A 25,103-nucleotide genomic window follows, 5' to 3' on the forward strand; every position below is an offset into this window, starting at 1 on the left:
AAAAACTTATTATTAGTTATAGTTAAACTAAACATAAATAAACTAATACTACTCTAATTTTTTTTATTAATTATTTAATTATAATAGCATATTAATCCATAACAACAACAAAAAATCAATTATTATATTAATTTATAATTAAAAAAAAAACAACTAATTTTTATTAGATTTTACGGGTAAAACACTGGACAGTGTGTAAGTCTATAACTATATGTGTATTAAAATAACAACACAACAGTCTTGTATATATATACACAGTATATGCTATGTATTGTATGCTATAATGCATTGAATGCAGTATAATGTTGTGCACATTGAGTCTCTCTCTCTCTCTCAATACAGTCTAATACTATACTATAGTATACTATAGACTGAAACTGGAAGGCAATAACAATAAACATTAAATTGCTTTTTCGAATCATCAAAATAAATGGCATAAAACATGAATTCAGTCGAAATGCGCAAACTCTCTACAGTATATAATTTAGATCCAAAAATACAATTCAATAGTAAATTCTATAGAACATTGACTATATTAATACCAATAGTTTAGTCAACAAACTACTCGAATAGAGTCACTTACAGCCATAGCAACAAAACAATTAAAATATATGATTATTGTTATTACTCTATGATTATTGTTATTATTATTATTGAGTTTTCTCTGTATATATGTTTCAGTTAGACCTCTCTTTTACTCAAAAAAATAATAATAATATAAATAATAGACATATCTTTCGGCCGCCATTTCCATATCAAGCACTGGTAGTCCATAACCATTGGCATATTGACGACAACGATAACAAAAGTTGAAAGGGATTGGCCGCACATTGGGATACGGGTGCGCATAGCGGACACACACACACACCATACACACGGATATGACGCTCAATATGGTTGACCCGCGCCGAGGTCGGGGACGGCCGCGAAAGTTTGACAAGAGTGGACAAGTATTTCTATGCGATTGGATGGGTTGCGACCGAAAATTTAGCCAAAGGTATGTCCCATTTAAACATTATATATGACTGACTGATCCAATAGATCTGATAATTAATGTTTTATATGATTGTTATTATTATCTATAGCTGTAATCTAAACAAACATCTATTGACACATTCAGGTAATATTATTAATAATAATATTAATAATAATCATAATATTGAGTTGACGATTGCCGCTCACGGTATTATTGGAGGTGTCGGCGGTGGTAGTAGTAGTGGCGGCCAATCAAAAGGTATGACCACTCACTCACATGATTGGCTAACGTTATGATTTTATTTCTCGTCCTCCGATTTTAGGCGATCGTCCGTTTGCTTGCGATTGGCCACAGTGTGGGATGTGGTTTACACAGTCATCTAATCTCAACAAACATTACTTAACCCATACGTACGTAACACAGACACACACACACACACACCGCCCCGAAGTGTCCATCCATTTGATTAATTGATTGATAAATTGTTTATTAGTAATGAGCGACCATTTCGGTGCAATTGGCCGGACTGTGAAAAGCGATTTAAACAATCGTCTAATCTTAACAAACATCGACTCGTGCACACCGGTTAGGACACGTGTTTAATAAATTATATTATTATCATCTAATTGATTATCATTTGGTGGCTAATCATTCAATTTTTCTAATTTCAGGTGAAAAACCGTATGTCTGTGACTTCCCTCAATGTACGAAAAAGTTTTCGCAATCAAGCAATTTAAAGAAACATAAATTAGTACACTCTGGTAATTGTTTTATTAGCAATTAATTAATACGTTTTTTTTAAATAATTTATATTACGGTAATATATTGTGTCTATTATTTTCCTACCATTAATTAGGCGAAAAGCCATTCAAATGTCATTTTAACGGTTGCGGCAAACAATTTGATCAGAGCTGTAATCTAAATAAACATTTCCTAACTCAGTAAGTGTTAACTCAATTAGCAATTGATTTATATCATTATTAAATGATTGCTCTGTTGTTGTTGTTGTTGTCCAGTATTGGCCATAAGCCCTATGTATGCGAATATCCGGATTGTGGCGAAAAGTTTTCCCAGTCTTCGAATCTATCCAAACACTACCGAAGCAAACATAATACTACAGCACCGGCACACTCATTGAATACCAGTTCCAGCAGTACAGGAGATGAAGAAGAAGATTCGACACAATTTATCAAATGCGATGCCAATAATTGTGATGTCATCCTAAGCCAACCGAAACCTGGCGGCGGCGGTCCCGGCGATCATTCATCAAAAGAGTCTCATTCGATGACTCACCACAAGAAGCGAGTGTCCACTACACTCGTGGACAGCAGCAGTGCCATAGCACTGGCCAACGAGTTGGAGGCAGTGGCAGCCGCTCATCGGATATGTCCTACATCTAGATTTACATTTGAAACGTTACCCATTAGTTTAAACTTGAGCTAACTTATCATTAATTACAATATATGTTAATTTTTTTTGACATCAATTAGTAGTGTTTCTAATGATTTTCTATAATTATTTTTTTTCTCCCGAAAAGTTCAAAGTATAATAATAATTATAATAATATATTTATATGTTTAGACTATATCTCTCTTTATCTCCATATGTTTTCTTTTAATTATTAGTAAAAAATCATTTATGATTATTATCGCAAAATATATATAATTTAAGAAATCTATGACATAATAGTAATAGATATATGATTTTTTAGTTTTTTTTCTATATAAAAAAGGCGCTAAATAAGCAATAATAAAATAAACTACACCTAAATTATTGCAACAAAAATATTTTGTAAATAACTACTACTACTTCTAACTAATATTTAATTAAAATACTAAATATTTAATAGTTATATATACTGTATATGTGCGATATAATTGCTATTTTAATTTATTATATACTTATTATTATTATTATTAAGTTACACAACACAACGGTGTCTCAATTTTTAATTTTATTTTATAAAAAATAATTAAATTAATGTATTGAATACTGTTTTTTCTTTGTCGTCTAATTTCCCAAAAAATAAGTATAAATAATATATAAATGTAATTTAGACATAAAAATTAAAAACTCATATGTATTGTATCAAAAAGCATGTAGATATGAGTTATATATCTTTCAAACAACCAAACAAAAAAAATCATTTAATATAAACAAAACAAAAAACTATATATATATATTTACAATATAATTTGAAAATATTTTGTTGTAATTTTTATTATCAATTACTATTTGCAATTTTTATATAATTGTAATATATATATATATTTACATAATAATAATAATACCTTATCATTAAAAAGTTAATCATTCATAAACAAAAAAATTTTGTTGTTGTTTACATTGATTTTTTGTATGTATAAAATAATTGAATCATTTAGCGATTAATATATTAAATGATTTTTTCAAAAATTATCATAATTTGTTGAATATATACTTATATATAAATCATTTAAAAAAGACTCATTGATGTAATTTTACATTAATTAATGTAATGTTTGCAAAAACATTTATTTGTGTGTCGGTACTTAAAAAAATTATTTGAAAGTATATTTTAATTTTTTTAGTATAAAAGTTAAACATGTTTTTATATACAGTAGCAGAAATAACATAATAAAATTGAAAACATTTTTTTAAAATTAAAAACATATCATTAAAGTTGTGTTTATATGTATTATTACCGGTAATTATCATTATATAGATAATAATATAAATAATTTTATAACTTGACATTAAATTATCAGTTTATATATATACTGTATATATATATATTGATATATAACATATTTTGAAAAAAATTGTCTAATGATTAGTTTTTAAGTCGATAAAAAATAATTAAAAAAAAATTATGTATAAAAATGTTTATATATATTTATTTAGTAGAAGATAAACAAAAAAAATAATAATAATAGATTTTTAATAATCAAATTCAATCATATTTTTCTACAATTTTTTCCGATTCAATTAATTTATAATAACTGCTAATTTGTTAATTATTGCCATTTTTGTTTTGACCATCTCTGCCGGTTTGATCTACCAATTGTATCTCATTATTGATAACAACACCTTTACCACCGTTTTTGTCATCATTATCTTCATCTTCTTCTTCATCATCCAATAGATTCTTTAGTCTATCTGAGTATACAATGACTCCGATATCAAACAGTGATCCCAATAACATGAATCCAAAAGCGGCTGAATGTAAGTATACTCTAAACTTGTCGATATCATAGAGCCAACAGTTACCAGTTTTACCTAAAAATAAAATAAAAAGTTTATTAAAAACTATTTTGATATTTATTTCCATTATATTAACGAAATTATTATTATTGCGATTACTTTTAGTTATATTTAGTGTTCAAAAATTTATATTTTGAAAAACATAAGTAACTAATAAAAATCTTTTATTTATAAATATTATTGATAATTAAATTGTAATTTTTATTTTTGCTAAACACTTACCACAAGATTCTTCCCATACAAGACATGTAGAATCAATTATGGCTCCAAATATTAACGGATAGGGAATAAAAGCTTATTATATATTTAATGAAAAAAAATAATTATGATTATTATAAATATAAATAAATAAATAACATAAATAATAATAGAAAATCTTCTCTCATAAGTTTGTAATAATTTCAGACAAAAAAAAATTAATAATTTTTTTCAACAACAACTCAAAAAATTACCGAAAACTGCAAAAAAACTGCCGATAATTCCCATCGCAAAACTTTTGTCCTGTGGGTCAACACATCTATTAAAAAAATAAAAATAATATTTATATATAAAGTAAAAATTAGGTTTACTTTAAAATTTATCTTTTTTTATATCTAAATATATCTATTAACATACCTGAGTGTGATAAGTGTGTTACCGGTGCGTATAGTTGATGAACACAAACTGGCCATTGTTAGTAGTATTATAAATAAGGGAAACTGATTGCAATCGGTCGGACAATAGCCCGATGTGGCTGTATTTGACAATGTATTTCGGATACAATTGCAATCGCCGTATGTCTTAATTATGAAAGATATTGATTATATTTTGTTTTTTTTTTGTATAATTGTAATCAAATTCAATCATACAATTGGATCAGTAGTTGTGTCTACTGTTTTGCATCCGGCATAACACGGAGAAAAGTAGGCATTGAGACCATCGGATGAACAAATCGGTTGATAGACACGCGTAGAGCACCCGCAGTCATGGTTACACAAATCGGGTGAATCAAGAATCATACTAATAATTAAAAAATTAAATAAAAATTTTAAAAAATTATATAAATATTAAAAATAATTTATTTTGTTTTCAAGTACCTGTTGCCTACAATAGTTGATGTTGGAAATTGAGGTGCAGGACAGCCTAAAAATATACCCGAAAAAATCATACAACTGGCCACCAGTTCGACCACAAACATAATAAGCACCAGTGGTCTAGTTTTGGGTCTAAAATATGTCAGCAATAGTCCGCCGCCCATTATGCCGACAGCCATTATTAGTACACTTGTTGAGCCTTAAAAACCCCGTAATTAAAAACTTTTTAAATTTCAATTATATTATGATTTTTTCCCGTCCGATAATTACCGGTGAAAAAGCTGGCGCCCGAAGCTGACTGTCTGTATTGTAATTCCATATACTTTGGCTTAAATATATAATACCCGAGATATCCGAATATTCGGAAAATTCCGGTCAAAGCGTGAAATATTAGAATCGGATTTTTGGCCAATCGTTTCAATGCCAGTTTGACATCTATTTTTAAAAAATAATATATAATATATAATTAAATTTTTAAAAAATTGCAAACAATTTCTGTATAATTAAATCTATTTTAATTAGAATTAATTAGTTTTGTTTGTTATTATAAATTAGTTTTTATATTATTTTTTTAAAAAAAAGATAACTTTAAACTAACTTTTCTTTTCACTAATGGTTTGTTGATCATCTGTTTTATTATTGATTTCTATTGATTTATTATTAACATTTGAATTTGATTTTTTAGTATGAATTTTAAATCGTTTAGGAAATAAAAACATTGGTATCGTAAAAATTAATATCAATACTCCTAGTACTAGAAAACCGACCCACCAAGCACCTATCTAAAAACAAATTAAATATTATCTAATTATATACTTATTTAAAAAATTTTAAAAAATCAATTTATACCCATCGAGGATCATTTCGACTAATTTTTGGATCATCTGTTATATTATACATAAAATTATTTTTTTTTAAATTACTATAATATTGATTAATTAATTAATAATTTTTAAAAGCTTACAAAACGGATCCTCATACATGGCCAGGGATATGGAGCTAAGCAAAAATCCCAGTGTCGGACCACATAGTCTAAGTGTTGCGGTTGTACCTTAAAAAAAATATTTTTTAAGATATAAAATATTTTTTTTTAAATAAATTTTTTGTTTCACTAACTTAAATACATTGGAGAGTTCTTTTTCTGGACATTATCATCAATATATGGCAAACCAATCGTATAGAAAGCAGTATAACCTAAACCATTGGCAAAACTAGCCAACCATAGTATGATAACGGCCGACATAACCGTATTTTGATTGCCAGCTGAACAGTCCGGGTCTAGATTATCGTCTGAACAAACTTCGTGTTGTTGTGTAGTATTTGATATACTATTAGTATTGGACAGTAGATGCAAACCTGGACCGTACATCATATAGGGAACTACATTCATCAGACAGGACAGGGCTACTATTAGATTGCCGGCAGCTATCAAACGCGAACGATTGTATTTGCCGCCCAGGTATCCGATAATAGGACTGACAACCATTTGACTTAAATTATCGGCAATTAGTATGAAACCGGATATTTTGCTTTCAAATGCAAAACGTTTTTCAAGTGTCGATATGCATCCGATAAGGTATGTAAAGTATCCGCCCTGAAGTATAGCCACAATCGAGAAGACAATCAAAAACCATTTGGTTGAAGCAAATCGTTGCAACCATTTTGGCCGCCAATTACCGATACCGCAACTGGTCTCCCAATCCATGTCCTCATCATCAGCTGATGATGATGGCTGCAAATCACTTCCTCCTTCTCTAGTATTATCATTATCATCCATTTATTTATTATTATTATAGTTTTTAAAAAAATATGATTATATTTATTACGGGTAAATAAAAATCAAATTTAATAATTATCATTCAAGCAAAAAAAAAGTCATCCAAAGTTTAACCACAGTAACAAAAAAATAATTTATTTATTTGCATCCATAAGCAATTAAAAATAAATTTTATTTTATTTAATAAAAAAAAGTTATAATTAACAAACACAATGTTTTATTATACAATTGTCTGTTTATTTTATATAAATTTTTACTTTTTTCCTCAAATAACTTAATATTTATTGATAGTGTTAATGTGAAAAACATGATATATTTATTTTTTTAAAAACTAATAAATTAATCTAATATTTATCATTAATTTACAATCAATCGATTAGAAAAGTTATGTTTCTAACTTCTAAAACAGATTTAATTCAAATATACTGTATATAAATCAATATATATTAAATAAAATTCATTTATTTATATTATAAATAAATTACTGTATTTATAACAAATTAAATTAAATAAATATTGTTTATATTATTTTATTAAATTATTTATTTTATTGCATCTGAATGAAGAAATATAAGAAAAATTAATTTGATAATAGTTTATATAATATATACAAATTTTATATCATTGAAGTAATTAGCTATTAGATATTACACACTTATATTTGATTTTTTTGGCACATTTTTTTAATAACTAAATGCTGGTTTTTATCGACGATTCAAATAAATAATTTCAAACAATTTATTTGTTATCAAAAATTGATTGTCTTAAAAAAATGAATACAAAAATTAATTCAATTATTGTTTTTATCCGACAATAATAATTAAACTATATTTATAATTAAAATAAAATATTAGTTAATACCTGATAAAACCAAAATTGTTAGAAAAAATAAATACAAATAATTTATTATCCAGTAATTATCTAATATTATCTTGATGATTATTTATTTATTTTAAGCAGCAACACAAATTTTAAAACTAATTTTTTAATGTATTAAAAGTTGACATTGAAAATATTAATATATAATTGAACATTAAATTAGTACTGTATTAGATTTCAATAATAATAATGTATTTTTTGAAAATTACTGTACTTTAAACATAACCCATTAATTTATTGTAATATTATATAATTTTTTTGAAAGGGTGTAGCATTTTAAAACAATTTTTTGATTTATCTTAATTTTATTATTATTATTATTATCTATTGAATATATTCAATAACAAATAACTTACAACAACAACAACAAAAATTATGAAATTTTGTTTAATAATGCAATTCAATACAATTTACATTTCAACACAAAATCATCACAGTTTTAATTTTATCTATAAATTGCTTTTTATTACCTAAAAAAGTCAAATGTCAAACAAGTTATGCATTAGTATTGAATTACATTTACGAAATACGTGTGATTTTAAAGAAAATTTTTAGACCAAAAACAAAAATATATTTAACTTTCTATTATACAGTATTAATATTATGATAGTATGACATAACTAACCACTGATTTTTGAAAAATACTTAACATATATATATATATATTTAGAAAATAAAAACAAAATGCAAAACAAAATCATATATAAACGTTGGTTGAGATACACTAAACACATACTATACATAACTTTTTCAAAAGTAAAGTGTTTATTAAGAAAAGGGTTATTAATTGAAATATATTGCAAATATGGTATTTAAGTCATCGAAAAATGCAAACAATAGCCATAGGTTTGCCTACGGCAGTGGCGGCGGCGGAGGAGGTGATGACAAAAACAACAAAAATAACAACAAAAACTATGGTTGCGGTGGCGGTAACTACGGTGGCGGTCAATGTCAGCGATGCCGAAACCATGGGCTCTATAGACAGGCTGCCGGTAATTTCAAATTAATTTTTTTTAAATTAAAAATGTTTGTTTTTGTCTTCAATGAAATATTTATGTAATTAATTAGTTTAAAGTATATATATAAAGTTTATATTATTAAACAGATTTTAATTAAAATTATATATAAATAATTTTTATGCATATTTTTACTGTATATTATATATAGATAACCATCAATGTGCATACAGACATTGTTTGTGTCATTTATGCAAAAATTGTCCCGTTATTGGACGCTATTAGCCATCACCCCCTCCCATCCACTCACGCCTCCCAACTAATTGGTCCAACAATTATTATGAGTTTTGACAAATCAAAATTTTCATTTAATTAGTATTTATTTTAATTACCTATGATAATCATTTTTTAAAAATTTAATTTTATTTATTACATATACAATTAAAATTACATATGGATTTTTTTTTTAAATAATAATTTTCACTTGAAATTATAATTAATTTGCGCACAAGTATTTTATATATATCATATTTTTTTATATAATTTGTAATTTAATAATACAGTAAAATAAGTTACTATTTTTATTGACAAAATATTAAATTAGTCATTAAACAAAATAAAAATATGAAATTGAAAATTATAAAAATGTATTTTTTGTAGTTTTGAAAAAAATAATAATATTTATATTGAAAAAATATATCAATTCTGTGGGAACTTTGATTCAATCAATATTTATATTATTGTCATTTTTGTTGACCAACTCTATCTGTTTTCTCTACCAATTGTATCTTATTATTGGTGACCACATCTTTACCACCGTTTTTGTCATTATCTTCATCTTCTTCTTCATCATCCAATAGATTCCTCAATCTATTTGAGTATACAATGACTCCGATATCAAACAGTGATCCCAATAACATGAATCCAAAAGCGGCTGAATGTAAGTATACTCTAAACTTGTCGATATCATAGGCGAAAACAGTTACTAGTTTTACCTAAAAAATAATTTGGTATACAATTAAAAAATATATTTTTAAAATTAACTATTACTGTAATTAGCAATAATAATAATATTAAAATTTCTATTAAATATAGTAAATATTTTTTTAAAAAAGTTTTATACATTATGGCTTTACGCTAAATGTTATGTTTTAATAAATAATATAAAATATTTGAATACTATTTATTATTCCTTAAGATTTAAATTTATTACTAAAACTTACCACAAGATACTTCCCATAGAAGACAAGTGGAATCAGTTATGGATCCAAATATCAATGGGAAAGGTATGTAGGCTTTGAAATTGTAAACAAAACACAAAAAAATATTAACATTTTTCTTTTATTAATGACTTTATATTATATATTTTTTTTTGTATCAATAAATTAATAAAATTACCGAAAACTGTCGATTATTTTCATTGAAAATCTTTTGTACTGTAAATCAACAAATCTTAAATAATATATTTATATTTAAAAAAACAAAGAAATTACAGATAATTTTTCAAACAACCAAATGTTGGTATCAATTAAATCAACTAAAAAATTTTTTTAAAAATCATTGACTAAAAAAAATTAAATTATTAATAATAATTATATAGAGTATAAAAATGCATTTTTTTGAAAAATAATCATAAATCATAAAATTATTGTACTTTAAACATAACCCATTAATTTACTGTACAGTAATATCTAATATTATATTTCTTAAAATTTTGATTACCCTAAAGTCAAATGTCAATAGATTTAAGTATTACTTTACACATAGAAATATACGTGATTTCTAATGAAATTTTATACCAAAATATTTATATTTAAAATTAAAAATATTTTTTTTTTTTAAATTCAATACAAAATCATATATAAAGGTTTGGATAAACTAAACATATAGACAAACATAACTTTTCTTTCGATCAAACAATTTATCTAAAAAGGTTTATTAAATATATATATATATAGCAAATATGGTATTCAAATCATCGAAAAGTGCAAATACTGGCCATAGGTTTGCCTATGGAAGTGGCGGTGGCGGTGACGACAGAAACAATAATAACAACAACAAGTATGGTTGCGGTGGCGGCGGTGGTCATAACTACGGCGGCGGCCAATGTCAGCGCTGCCGTAACCACGGCCTCAACAGCCCGGCGACCGGTATTTTTAAACTTAATTTTGTTTATATATATATATATATATATATATATATATATATAAATATTTCTGAAATGAGTAATAATTATTTTGTAGTATTTAATATATTTAATATATATCCTGTATATGCATCTTATACTGTATTTTAATTAATGTATTATATATTTATAATATATTCAACAAATATATATATAAATATATTTATATAGATGATCATCGATGTCCAAATAGTCATTGTATTTGTAGATTTTGTAAAAACTGTCCCATTGTTGGACGTCATTAGCCTCCATTCTCCCCCCACCCTAACCTCCCAACTAATTGGATCAACAATTATGGAGTGTTTCGTAAAATCAAAATTTTCATTAATTAATATTTATTTTTTTCAAAATTATCTATCATAATCATTTTAATTATAATTATATAATTATATATATATAATTATAATTGCATATGGATATATGATAAAAAAAATAATTTAATTGCGCACAACCAGTATTTTTTATGATTTTTATATTAATTTTTATTTTTGTAATTTTAGTAATAACAATAATGATATTTGTATTAATTAAATTAATATGTCATTATACTAAAATAAAAATATGATAATGAATATTATTTAAAAATCTATTTTTTGAAAAAAATAAATAATTTTTATATTGAAAAACATAAATATGGCATAAAATTTGATACTTTGATTCAATCAATATCTATATTATTGCCATTTTGTTGATCATCTCTACCTGTTTTCTCTACCAACTGTATCTCATTATTGATGGCCACATCTTTACCACTGTTGTTATCATTATCTTCATCTTCTTCTTCATCATCCAATAGATTCTTCAATCTATCGGAGTATACAATGATTCCGATATCAAACAGTGATCCCAATAACATGAATCCAAAAGCGGCTGAATGTAAGTATACTCTAAACTTGTCGATATCATAGAGCCAACAGTTACCAGTTTTACCTAAAAAAATTGTTGTATAAAATATATATATAATTTTAAGCATATTTTTAATTGATTTGACATTTTAGCACTTTAATTAATAATAATAAAATTTCTATGAAATATATAGTATTTTTTCATATATTTTTTATAAATTTTCATACATTATGCCATTAATGCATACAATAAATAAAATAGAAATACTTGAATACTATTTTTTTCTTAAAAAATTAATTTATATTTAAAACTTACCACAAGATTCTTCCCATACAAGACATGTGGAATCAGTTATGGATCCAAATATCAATGGGAAAGGAATGTAGGCTTTGAAATTGTAAACAAACAAATAATTATTATAATTATTATTAAACATTTTTTTTTTAAATATGCCTTTATATGAAATGAAAATGAAAAAAAATAAATCAATAAAATTACCGAAAACTGCGAAAAAACTACCGATTATTCCCATTGCAAAACTTTTGTCCTGTGGGTCAACACATCTTAATTAACAAAAAAAATTACAGATATTTAAAAAATACAGTTATTTTTATTTGTTTTGTTGTTGTTGTAATACCTGAGTGTAATCAATGTATTACCCGTGCGGGCCGTCGAAGATATTAAACTGCCTAAACTTAATAGTATTATAAATACGGGAAACAGATTACAATCTCTGGGACAATAGCCGGTTGTTGCTGTGTTTGTCAGTGAATTTTGGACACAATTGCAATCACCAAATGTCTGTAAAAAAAGTAGAAGAAATAAGTATTATATATTGATTTTTAAAATTGCAATCAACATTGCAATCATACAATTGGATCAGTAGTGATGTCTACTGATTTGCATCCGGCATAACACGGAGAAAAGTAGGTATTGAGACCATCGGATGAACAAATGGGTTGATAGACACGATTAGAGCACCCGCAGCCAGAGTTACACAAATCGGGTGAATCAAGACTCATACTAAACCATTAGTTTTAAAGGTTTAAAAAAGATTTATAATATGTATATTAATATAATTTTGTTTATTAAAAATAATTTGTTTTTATCTTTAAATACCGGTTGCCGATCATAGTTGTGTGTGGAAAGTTAGGCGGAGGACAGCCTAAAAATATACCCGAAAACATCAGACAACTGGCTATCAGTTCGACGACAAACATAAACAGCACAAGTGATCGGGCTTTGGGTTTAAATTGTCTGAGAATTATTCCGCCGCCCATTATTCCGACGGCCATTGTTAGGACACTTGTAGAGCCTATCGATTAGATTAGGAAATAATAATTTTAAACAAAAAAAAATTGTAGTTATTATTTCAACAATAACAAAAAAAATACCGGTAAAAAAACTGGCCCCCGAAGCTGACTGTCTGTATTGAAGTTCCATATACTTGGGTTTGAACATAAAAAACCCGAAATAACCGAATATCCGGAAAATTCCGGCCAAAGCGTGAAATATTAAGACCGGATTTATGAACAGCCGTTTCAATGCTCCGCTTATAACTGTATTCAACAAAAAAATTAAAAAATAAATTAAATTAAAATATTAAAAAAAGTTTAACACTAAAAAAATACTTGTCATTTTGCTATCATTGGTGACTTTTGTTAGCTGATTATCAACTGTTTGGTTATCATTACCATCCTCTAAGTCATCATTGACTCTGATCTCAACAAATCCATCGGTAGGATTGAGATCAGCCGCCGGATTAGTATCAATAGCTTCACTAATTTTTGGCAATTTTATTGATTTACTATTTTTAAATCGTTTTGGAAATATAAACATTGGTAGCGAAAAAATTGATATTGCAATTCCCAGTACTAGAAAACCCAACCACCAAGCACCTACCTACAAAAATTAGATATTGTTATTTTTTAAATTCAAAATCATATATATATATATATATATTTAAAAATTCAATACATACCCATCGAGGATCATTGCGTTTTATATGAGGATCATCTGTTTATAATATTATATAAAATAAAAAATAATTATTATAAAAGTAGGTAATAATATGGACTCACAAAATGGATCCTCATATGAGGCCAGGGATATAGAACTTAGTAAAAAGCCCAGAGCCGGTCCACATAGTCTAAGTGTTGCAGTTGTACCTAAAAAATTTTATACATATATAATATTTATATACTGTATATTTATTTTTTTTATAAATATTAATTATTTTTTAATTATTACTAACTTATATATAATGGTGAATTTTTCTTTTGAACATTATCATCAATATAGGGCAAACCAATCGTATAGAAAGCTGTATAACCCAAACCATTGGCAAAACTTGATAACCATAGTATGATAACTGCCGGTAAATCTGTATTATGACCGCCGCCACCATCAGCTGTACACTCGGGCTCGGAATTATCTGCCGAACAAACTTCGTGTTGTGTAGTATTTGACATAACATTAGTATTGGACAGTAGATGTAGTCCGGGACCATAGATAAAATAGGGTAGTGTTGTAAGCATACAGGCCATGGCAACTATTAGTTCGCCGGAGGCTATCAAACGAGATCGGTTATATTTGGCACCCAGATAGCCGATAATAGGACTGATAAACATTTGGCTAATATTGTCGGCAATCATTATGAAACCGGATATCTTGCTATCGAAAGCAAAACGTTTTTCCAGTGTCGATATGGATCCGATCAGGTATGTAAAGTAGGCCCCTTGAAGTATGGCTACAATCGAAAAGTTAATGACAAACGATTTGGGTGTCGCAAACTGTTGCAGCCATTGTGGCCGCCAATTGCCGATACCGCATGTGGTGTCATAATAATCATTGTCATCATCATCTACTGCTGCTGATGACGATTGCACATAACTTTTCCCTTTATTATTATCACCCATTATTTAGGAACACATAAATTAATTTTTTAATTAGAAAACAAATTATATAATATATATATATAATTATTTTTCTAGATTATACTAAATAAAACTATTTACTATATATACGGTTTGTTTCTATAAATCAAAGTTAGTTTTTTTAATTGAATAAAAACTTTTATATTTAAGAAAAAAAAACTTAAACGTATGTTATACTACAAAATTTGTATATATTTATTGTCGATAAATATATTATTTAATTTTTTTCACTAACTATTAATTTAATATACAGTATTAACGGACTTTGCATACCAATCAATAAAAGACATCAACTAATAAAATAAAAACTACTGTCAAATCATTTTATTAAAATAAAATTATCTATAATATAATGATAGTGAAGTTCAAACACTCTATGCATTTAAAATTATTAAATATTATTATCATTTTTTTGGTAATCTGATATTCATGTTGTTTATCACTATTAATAGTAATAAATTAATTTAGTTGTATTTTTTTGTTGATTGGTTTGTTGATATACTGTATATACGGTAGTAATTATTTAATAATAATTATAAATAAATTATTATAGAAATAAAATACTTAAAGGAAATTTAGAGTTTAATAATAGGGTAATAATAGACTATTATCAATGTTAATGTTATTTTTAAAAAATAATTGTAATTAATTTATACTATAGTATAGAAATACAGTGCAATGTATTAGTAATATAAATATTTAAATCTAAAACAAATATATAAATTAAATTATTATATAGTATCTAAAAAAATAAATAAAATATTTGCTTATAAATTGATAAATTTGATTATACAGTAAAATATTGACTTTTGATTTTGATTTATAATTTATTTAATTTATATCATATTTTTCTCACAAAAAAAATTGTCAAATAAATCATATATTAATATTGACATAATGTTACAAATATTTTTAAAAGATAAATTGCTTATGAAATTAAACTACAATATAATAACAATTAACATTACATTTGTTTATATAACTTATTATAAAATAATTTACGGTAATATTAAATAAAATACTAAAATACTTATTTTCTAAATAAATAACATTATAATAGTTTCTACAAAATTAATAAATTATCATTAATATAGTCTATCACTAAAAATAACAATAAATTAAATTATCAAACAGTTTAAAGACCGGTGGCTTCAGTCAAACATTTGCGAGCCTTGTCTTCAATGGGTTTGTTTTTAGAGGTGAGTGTCGTTGATAGCGATCTCTGGCACCACTTAAGAGCCAATTCTTTGTTAAGCTGAAGTAAATAAACGGATCCAATATTCAGATAATATTTGGCTAAATTTTCGTCATCTGTTTCGATGGCGCCCTCAATAGCTCTCTTCAAACATATCACAGCGTTTGCAAAGTCTTTTTTATGGACATAAGTTGCCGACATATCGTTCAACAAAACCAGTGTCTGGGGATGTGTTCGACCATTAACTTTGATACAGATATCCAACGATTTCTTATACGTATCGATGGCACTGTCAAAGTTGCCAATCGATGACAAATGTTTGGCATAATAGTCGTAACACATACCCAACAGTGCCAATGAATTGATCTCTTCACTGACCAATTCGTCGACACTTTTGGCCACAAAACTCTTGACTCTCTGGTATTGTTCACTTAGACTAAAATCAAAACCCATCTGTGATTTGTCAAAATCGCTTAAATTGCTGTAAATGTGCGACAATTTGATGGATATCTCTACTAAAGACTCATCATTTGGTGGCATACCTTTTGCCAGAAGTCTATTGAAGACAACGGCAAACAACGGTTCGGCTCTTTTGTAGTCGCCTTTCATAAAGTAATTGTTGGCCAAAACATCGTAGATATAAATCTCTGCCGATTCGTGCTGCAAGTCTTGAGCCATTTGAAGACCCGAATGCAGTATTAGTTCTGCTTTTTCGTATTCCTCTAAATGCATACATCGTAAGCCATTCTTAATAATCTTAATCAACGGATCCTCTTCGTTGTCCTCCATAAGTCCCAACCAAACCAATAGACCAGTTATGACATTCCAAGACCTGATCCCTCACCACAAAAAAACAACAATCCATTAAAAACTAATCGTCAACTAAACAGTGTCTTATATAATATACAGTATTTACCACAAAGTCTCATATCTTTTGTCGTCAAAGTCTTGGCGATGATTGTTGTCAACCAATTTGTTTCTTAGCGAATACCACTTGTCTGGACTCGTCGTCGTCTTCCTCGAAGTTGTCGTACAACATCTTATCGGTAAATTTGTTGCGACAATCGGTTTGTCATTTAATAATAAATACCGTAAACTGTATGACAAGTGCCGTAGTCTTAAGCCGGAAAACTTTGTCGCCGAAGACGAAGACGACGACAACATCAATGGTAACATCGATGACATCAATGAAGACATCAAACGCTTAATAAAGTTATTGTCATTTAAATCGCTATTTATTTATAATAAAGTAAATCATAAAATAGTTTTTTTTTGTTAACAAAATATATCGTTACGACCGGTAAAAGTCATTGGGGTTTATATTAATACATTGAAATCAATGCATAAATATAGAAAAAAAGGGTTCAGTTTATAACATCAGAAAATAAAGTAACGCTATTTGTGAATGAAATGAATTTTAATTATTATGCAATGTTTGTGTTATTATTATTATTATTATTATTGAAGTATAGATCATATGATTGATTTGATTATCAAATAAAATAAATAAATAAAAACATCAATAAAAATAAGGATCAGTTTTTTGGTGATCTTTTTTTTATTTCAAGACATTTAATCAATAATCGTCTGCCAATTAATCACATTAATTGCCAACAATTATGACCGCAATTATACCGAAAGTATCGCAACTGACGTCACGTATTATCCGTATCCTCGGCTGTAATCCCGGAGTTATGACACTTCAGGGAACCAATACTTAGTCAGTGTTACTGTTGTCATACAATTGATCCCTAATCACCAAATTGGTGGACCAATTGATTTATATAAATATATTAATATTTTATTGTTGTCAACAGTTTGGTCGGCAACGGACCCAACCGAGTACTTATCGATACCGGCGATGCCGACGTTGGCGAATATGTGACCAATTTGAAGACTATCGTCGACGACAATGGCATCAATTTGTCGCAAATAGTGGTCACTCACTGGCATCACGACCATATCGGCGGTGTTGCCGACATTCTGAGCACACTTAAGCTTAACGGTAATAGCGGTAACAATGATAAAATAAAATCCAATCGGCATTTGCTATTTAAATGACCACTAGTTTTCGGTATCTCTTTGATCGGTTGATTGCATCGAAAAGATTGCAAAATCTATAAGATATGCGACGAAGAGCACGACCGACAATATCAGTCGTCATCATTTAAGTTGAATTATTTAGCCGATGGCCAAAAGCTAGAGGCCGACGGAGCAACACTGCGGGTGGTGGCCACTCCCGGACACACTGGTGATCATATGATTCTTGTATTGGAACAAGAAAATGCTATTTTCAGCGGCGACTGTATACTCGGCGAAGGAACCGCTGTTTTCGAAGATCTTTACAGTTATATAAAGTCGCTGAAGACTATTTTGGAACTGAAACCGTCGGTAATATATCCCGGTCACGGACCAGTGATTGACGAACCGATCGGCAAAATTAACGAATACATTGCTCATCGACAACAACGAGAGGATCAGATCGTCAATGTGATGGTCGAATTGGGCAAAGAGTTGACGCCAATGGAAATCGTCAAAATTGTTTATAAGGTATTATTGATTTTTGTTTTGTTTGTTTAATATATACCTTAATTACTGGTAATATTTATTTATTTATTATTATTATTAAATAAACAATTATTCTGTAAGGATGTACCGGAAAAACTGCATTTGGCCGCTGCGGTCAATGTTGGCCATCATTTAGAGAAATTAGTTAAAGAACAAAGAGTTGAAAAAATAGATTTTAATAATCAATTGTCAAAATACAGAATTAAATGATAAGTATTTTTTTAAATGAAAAAATAGACGATAATTATACAAAAAAAATAGGTATTTTTTATATACAAATGGATCACAAAAAGCAATATTTTTTAGACAAATTTTATATATTATGCATAATTTTTTACATAATTTTTTTATATAATTAAAAATATTTGTTCATAAAATAAGTGGTTTTATATACCGTATATTTTTTTATATAATATATTATTAGGTAATTAATGTATGGAAATTGTAAGCAATAAAAATGGACGAACTATTATGAAAGTACTTATATATCAATAATTTAATGATGTTTTATGATAATTAAAAAATAATAATAATAGGGTTTTTAAGTAAATGAAAGTTAAAGTGTAGCACTTTGTAAACTATAAAGTTTATAATAAGCACCCCTTTTGGATATCAATTGTTGATGAGTACCCTCTTCGACAACCTTTCCTTTATTGACGACAACTATTTTGTCGGCATTTTGAATGGTTGAGAGTCGGTGTGCGATCACTATACAGGTTCGGCCCTAAAATATTAATGAAAATTCAATTATACAGTATATTATATAATATAATAATATTAATATACCTCTCTGGCCTCGTCAAGTGCCTGTTGTACCACTTTTTCACTTTCAGAGTCCAGAGCACTGGTAGCCTCGTCCAGCAATAGTATCTGTGGATCTCTAATCAATGCTCTGGCGATGGCTATCCTCTGTTTCTGTCCACCACTCAGTTGTGTTCCCTTATCACCCACTGGTGTCTCGTAACCCATTGGCAATGATTTGATAAAACTATGAATATTAGCCTTTTCTGCGGCCCTAACGATCTCATCCATTGGCACAACACGACTATTGTCTCCATAAGCAATATTTTCAGCGATACTGTAACCAAAAAGTACCGGTTCTTGTGATACGATTCCCAATTTGCTTCTAAGCCACGGAATGTTGAGATTAACTATATTTTTATTATCTAATTTCTGATTCAAAAAATATCATAAATTTTATGCTTTTACCGGTAAGTTAGAAAAATTATAAATACTTACCACTTCACCACCATCTGTATCATAAAACCGTTGTATTAATTGAATTATAGTACTCTTTCCACAACCACTTGAACCGACCAGAGCTACCGTTTGTCCTTTCGATACATCGAAAGATAATCCTTTTAAAATTTTCTGGTCGGGACGGGTCGGGTATTTGAATTCCAATTCCTGAAAATTGACATTTCCTTCAAACTTTGTCGGTTTATCGCCAGTTAAAGAGTTGACTATAATTTTGGGAAGTCTGTCCAATAGTTTGAAAATATAAACGGCCGCTATTCTGCCCTTTTGATAGTCCGGTGCAAACGCTAGTTATTTACGATAATATTATTTATAAAATAATTGTTTTTTATCGGTAAATCAATCATTAAACTAACCGACTGCCTGTCCAACCATTGCCGTTCCGAAAATAACTCCTTCGACACCCCTATTATTAAACAACAAAAAATAAAATATTTTACATTTTTCTTTATGTAATTAACTAATTATTAGGTAATTATTATTATTATTATTATTACTTGAATAGATTTCCATAAGTAAGTTCATTGTCGACAATCAGTTTACTACCGTAAAGCAATGCAATGGCATAGGAAAAGTTGCCCATACTTTGGGCCAAACCAAATGTAATACCCCTGAGATGGGCCCGTATTTTCGATTTATTATACTGTTTTTGCAATGAATTTTGATAATTAGCTATGAATGCCGACTCCTGATGTAACGATGCAACGGTGCGGACACTACCGATAGCTTCGACGGCAATCTGTTTGATTAAAAAATATTATTTTAATTTATTTTAACAATTATTGTCTATAAATAAAAAAAATCTTGTGTCTGACCCGTGAAGCTTCTTCTCGTGTCTTCTTGTCTTTGGTCACCTGACCGCTGATGATCTTCATTTGAAAATAAGTCGATATAATAACCAATGGTATGAAACAAATGATTACTAGACCCAGTTTCCAGCTATAATACAATGCTATTACAACACCGGCTCCCAGTGTCGATACTGCTTGGCATAGGGTAGACAAACGTGAACCGGCGGCCTATTCATTGATTGATTGATATTATTATTTTTTAAAATTAATTTAATTCAACTATAATTTCCTTAAAAAAATAACTAACCCCTTGAACACTGGATGCATCCGATGATAGTCGGGAACAGAGAGCACCGGTACTATTCTCTTGCATGTCATACCAACCGATTTCTTGCTTTAACATAGCCGTGAATACCGTTTTTCTCAGTCTCATTGTTAGCCGTTCACCAGTAATACCAAACAAATAAATCTAATATCAATATTATTATTATTATTATTATTATTAAAAACTTGTTATTTAATTAAATTTCAAATATAGAAATACCTGAAAAAATGATGCAAATCCTGAGGCAATACCCATTACCACGAATAACATGGAATACAATAGTACGTCGTCTTTGATCTTCTGGATGTCTGGATTGGAAAGAGTGCCTAAAATTTCGCCAAAAATTATCGAAAAACCCGGTATCGAGAGACCCATTATGAATGCGGACAAAGCGCCGATGATTACAAGATATTTATCCGGTTTTAACAATTGAAACAATCGTATCAATGATGGCGATTGAGAGTCCCGTTTCTTACGGCTGACACTTGATTTTCGTCTGAAAGCCAAAGATCCGTCACTTTTGTCGCTTTCGATACTAAACGCTCGCGAAAGCAGTTGTCTCTCGACTTTTGAATCGTTAGTTTGAGTTTCATTATCCAAATCATTGGGTTCTTCACTAATTCTTTGTTGACTTTTTACTAAATTATAATATAGTCCTTCTTTTTGCATCAACTCCTCATGAGTACCCACTTCTTCAACTTTGCCGCCATTTATGGCAATTATTTTATCCGCATGTCTTATGGTTGTTAATCTATGGGCTACAATAAAAGTGGTTCGTCCGACACTAGCCCTGTCCAGTGCCGCCTGAACTATGGACTCACTTTGATTATCCAAAGCACTGGTCGACTCATCCAACAAAAGAATTTTTGGTTTTCTAACTAAAGCTCTGGCAATGGCTATCCTTTGTTTCTGTCCGCCAGATAATTGCGAACCCCTCTCACCCACCAGTGTCTCAAACTTTCGCGGCAATTGCATAATAAAGTCATAAGCATTGGCATCATTTGCCGCCGACTCGATATCATCATTAGTTGCTGAACTGTAACCAAGTTTGATGTTTTCAGCTATTGAACAGCCAAACAATACCGGTTCCTGACCAACGACACCAATTTGATCCCTAATCCAACCGACATTCAAGTCTTTAATATTTTTATTATCAATCAAAACTTCTCCATCACTGACATCGTAAAATCGTTGAATCAATTGAATGACAGTACTTTTACCGCAACCACTGGGACCGACCAGAGCTACCGTTTCTCCCGGCTCTGCCACTAGACTTAGTCCTTTTAGGACTTGTACATCAGGTCTGGCCGGATAAGTAAACTGTGCGTTACGCAGTTCTACCCGTCCTTTAAAATCTTTAGTTTTTTCTCCACTTTGCGAACTGCTATCAATTTCTGGTACTCTATTCATGACTTCAAATATAAGTGCCGCCGAACCTCTTGCCTGAGCGAATGCCTCAAAATAGGGAGTGGTTTGACCGATACTAAACGTTCCCATTAGGACTGTAAAAAATACTATCAATATAGTGCTCGGCTCGTAGAGACTATTGTGATCGTTGATGGATCTGATAAACAGTCGGACGCCGTACCAAAATGCCAGCGCATAACTACAATAAATACATAACCACATCATTGCGAGACCTAATGCTGTAAACAATTGTCGTCGGATTCCGCTTTTCTTTGCCGGCTCGAGATTTCGGTCATATCTTTCGATTTCTTTCTTTTGGCCATCGAATGCATAGACTGTACGAATGGCACCCAAAACTTCTTCAGCGACAGCACCGGCCTTTCCATAGGAATCGGATTCTGTTGTTGAATACCGGGCCTGAATCTGTTAATTGTGATAACAATAATAATAATAGAAATTAATAATTTATATATATATATATATATATATATTAATTATTATAACTAACTTTTGCAATGATACTAAAAGAGATAACCAAAACTGGTGTAACCGATAGTATAACTAATGTTAGTTCCCATCCGTAATAAAAAGCAGTTCCCAGTGAACACAATACGGTTGAAAATGAGAATATACAGAGAGCGACCTATTATTTTAGATAATAATAATAATAAATAAATATTAGTTATTAATAATCTTTTATCTCAATTTTTTTAGTTAATTAAAATATAATAATTTATGTCTTAGTAACACAATGTCTAACCAAACTTCAAAGTAATTACCGGTAATTAATTAATTAAAATATTGATAATTATAACTACTTATAAAATAGATATATATATCTATACCTTATCTCCAATTCCCTCTTGAAGTTTATCCAAATCACTATTTAAAAAAAGTAGCGGAAAAAACTTAATTATTAACTGAAATCATTGAAATCAATAGATTTTTCTTTAAATCATAAACTGATATCACATACGCCGTCACTTTTGTGGCAAAATCTCCCGATGTTTTCGTGTCATACCAAGTGATGTCCTGTCTTAAGACGGCTTTGAAAAACAATATCCTAATCTTATGAATCTGATGGTTGGCCGCAGCACTGAATGTGGCCACCATTATATAGCCGGCCACTAGAAAAGCTCCGGCAATACCCAACATATAGTAACTCCATTCAAATGATTGGTGTAGAAATTCGTCCACATATTGTCTGTCCCCATGAAAGGCCGTTTCATCGACTCTTTCGGCAAACGTTTTGTTATCTAATTTAAGTCTAGTTTGCATAACATTTAGTTGCAATTGTGGAAAATCTGTAAACAAGTTATGCAAATATGTCGCAAAGTCACCGCTTTTGGCAAACGGTTCCAAATATTCCTCATAATAGGTTGTATTGATGAACTGATCCAATAGTGATATACCCTTATAGTATTCGTAGACAACAAAAGTGTTGGTCAGTTCGCCCATAAACACCATCAGTGCCGGCAGTCCGGCTCCTATAGCTATGGATACTAGTGTTCCGATTAGTATAAGTAGTTTATCAAAACCAGATGAGTAGGCAAACTATATTTTTGAGATAACAATTAAAATTATTATTTTTTAAAAATAATTGTCAATTTTATTATTATTATTATCAAAATCTAATAATATGTTGTTATTTCAATAATAGCAATATTTTTTTTTTTAATTTATCAAATTAATCAACTAATGTAATGCTATTTAATCTTTTATTATATACATTAAGCAATACTATTGTATTATACAATACAATGAATTGTTAGCTAATATACAGTACAATTTGATAAAATATAATATCAGTGGTACATGCAATATGTATTGTAAATTGTATCATAAAAAATGTGAAAAAATAATTCAATATCTACACACACATACAAAAATATTTATTATTTAAAATTTTAAAATATAAAAATTATTTAATTAACTATAATAATCCCATTATGCTTGAATTAATTAATTAATTAATCAGATAAACATAACTTTTTTTAATGTATCATTACAATTATGAAAAATATTTAATTAAAAAAATTAATTATTATATAAAATACTGACCATTGAAAAGAAACCGACCGGTTGTCGCTGTGGCTCTTCCTTGTCATCCTTGTCCTCACTTTTGTCATCTTTTTTACTAAATTAATGTTATTTTTTCAATAAATAAATAAATAATTAATTAGTTTACAATTAACTAATGTCTCACTTGAAAACTGTAAGCAACTGTAAGACAATATACTGTATAATACAGTAATACTTTACTTACGATGTCTTGTCTTTATCGGTGTTATTATTGACACCATTATTATTGATCGTACGATCAGTTTTGTTGGTCATCACCACTTGTTTTTTGTCAAACAAATAATTTTTTTATAAGAAAAAAAAGATATCAAATGTGATGTTTTAAAAAAAACTTTTTTTTTTAAATTGTTGAGATATTTGTTAGTTATTTATTATTAAAGTTATTATGAAACTCGAGTAGTAATAGTAAAAAAAACAATCAATCGATTGATTTACGAAATAAATGATTGAAATTACTAATACATGTATTTTTTTTAATACTACAGTACAGTAGTATCACTTGATTTGATATAATGTAATGTTATTATGTATTGGGGGGTATTAGTGGTAATCAATATTAGTGTTATAGTAAAGTTAAAAATGTATATAAATCACAATCAAACAAAAC

General features: G+C 28.5%; 6 protein-coding genes across 8 annotated transcripts; 2 read left to right on the forward strand and 4 right to left on the reverse strand.

Moving 5' to 3' along the window:
• The first annotated feature begins 535 nt into the window (after window positions 1-535).
• Window positions 536-2,538, forward strand: LOC128955328 (zinc finger protein 239-like). 2 transcript variants are annotated; one of them, XM_054300991.1, is made up of 8 exons: window positions 536-997; window positions 1,086-1,120; window positions 1,196-1,234; window positions 1,299-1,386; window positions 1,470-1,561; window positions 1,648-1,737; window positions 1,833-1,917; window positions 1,993-2,538. In XM_054300991.1, the coding sequence occupies exons 1-8, from the start codon at window positions 882-884 to the stop codon at window positions 2,417-2,419; spliced, it is 972 nt and encodes a 323-aa protein (XP_054156966.1). In that variant the 5' UTR covers window positions 536-881; the 3' UTR covers window positions 2,420-2,538. The 2 variants fall into 2 exon arrangements, with proteins under 2 accessions (XP_054156966.1, XP_054156967.1); XM_054300992.1 differs by lacking the exon at window positions 1,196-1,234.
• Window positions 2,539-3,940: 1,402 nt separating this feature from the next.
• Window positions 3,941-7,067, reverse strand: LOC128956325 (solute carrier organic anion transporter family member 74D-like). The gene is made up of 11 exons (XM_054302038.1): window positions 6,409-7,067; window positions 6,257-6,343; window positions 6,142-6,176; window positions 5,891-6,074; window positions 5,563-5,727; window positions 5,296-5,491; window positions 5,068-5,218; window positions 4,835-4,998; window positions 4,672-4,736; window positions 4,442-4,513; window positions 3,941-4,234 (listed from the first exon to the last, which is right to left on the reverse strand). Exons 1-11 carry the CDS (start codon window positions 6,995-6,997, stop codon window positions 3,969-3,971), a joined length of 1,974 nt encoding a protein of 657 aa, XP_054158013.1. The 5' UTR covers window positions 6,998-7,067; the 3' UTR covers window positions 3,941-3,968.
• Window positions 7,068-11,737: 4,670 nt separating this feature from the next.
• LOC128956326 (solute carrier organic anion transporter family member 74D-like) lies at window positions 11,738-14,853 on the reverse strand. Its single transcript, XM_054302039.1, has 11 exons — window positions 14,190-14,853; window positions 14,017-14,103; window positions 13,917-13,951; window positions 13,567-13,837; window positions 13,330-13,494; window positions 13,055-13,250; window positions 12,808-12,958; window positions 12,573-12,736; window positions 12,434-12,498; window positions 12,251-12,322; window positions 11,738-12,019 (listed from the first exon to the last, which is right to left on the reverse strand). The coding sequence occupies exons 1-11, from the start codon at window positions 14,851-14,853 to the stop codon at window positions 11,748-11,750; spliced, it is 2,142 nt and encodes a 713-aa protein (XP_054158014.1). The 3' UTR covers window positions 11,738-11,747.
• Window positions 14,854-16,006: 1,153 nt separating this feature from the next.
• LOC128956048 (tetratricopeptide repeat protein 19, mitochondrial-like) lies at window positions 16,007-17,305 on the reverse strand. The gene is made up of 2 exons (XM_054301728.1): window positions 16,983-17,305; window positions 16,007-16,898 (listed from the first exon to the last, which is right to left on the reverse strand). Exons 1-2 carry the CDS (start codon window positions 17,261-17,263, stop codon window positions 16,007-16,009), a joined length of 1,173 nt encoding a protein of 390 aa, XP_054157703.1. The 5' UTR covers window positions 17,264-17,305.
• Window positions 17,306-17,532: 227 nt separating this feature from the next.
• LOC128955316 (endoribonuclease LACTB2-like) lies at window positions 17,533-18,870 on the forward strand. Its single transcript, XM_054300977.1, has 4 exons — window positions 17,533-17,786; window positions 17,884-18,071; window positions 18,174-18,616; window positions 18,716-18,870. Exons 1-4 carry the CDS (start codon window positions 17,686-17,688, stop codon window positions 18,842-18,844), a joined length of 861 nt encoding a protein of 286 aa, XP_054156952.1. The 5' UTR covers window positions 17,533-17,685; the 3' UTR covers window positions 18,845-18,870.
• Window positions 18,871-19,099: 229 nt separating this feature from the next.
• LOC128956218 (ATP-dependent translocase ABCB1-like) lies at window positions 19,100-24,826 on the reverse strand. Of its 2 annotated transcripts, none has more exons than XM_054301907.1 (13): window positions 24,681-24,826; window positions 24,476-24,551; window positions 23,391-23,968; window positions 23,260-23,296; window positions 22,923-23,057; window positions 21,227-22,837; window positions 20,990-21,151; window positions 20,707-20,910; window positions 20,389-20,630; window positions 20,248-20,297; window positions 19,874-20,178; window positions 19,421-19,807; window positions 19,100-19,358 (listed from the first exon to the last, which is right to left on the reverse strand). In XM_054301907.1, exons 1-13 carry the CDS (start codon window positions 24,749-24,751, stop codon window positions 19,191-19,193), a joined length of 4,026 nt encoding a protein of 1,341 aa, XP_054157882.1. In that variant the 5' UTR covers window positions 24,752-24,826; the 3' UTR covers window positions 19,100-19,190. The 2 variants fall into 2 exon arrangements, with proteins under 2 accessions (XP_054157882.1, XP_054157883.1); XM_054301908.1 differs by lacking the exon at window positions 24,681-24,826 and adding an exon at window positions 24,621-24,658.
• Between the last annotated feature and the right edge of the window lie 277 nt (window positions 24,827-25,103).

This window comes from Oppia nitens, unplaced genomic scaffold (genome assembly GCF_028296485.1).
Source record: "Oppia nitens isolate AA-2021 unplaced genomic scaffold, nextdenovo-longstitch-racon4-pilon3 scaffold2_pilon_pilon_pilon, whole genome shotgun sequence".
Lineage (NCBI taxonomy): Eukaryota > Metazoa > Arthropoda > Arachnida > Sarcoptiformes > Oppiidae > Oppia > Oppia nitens.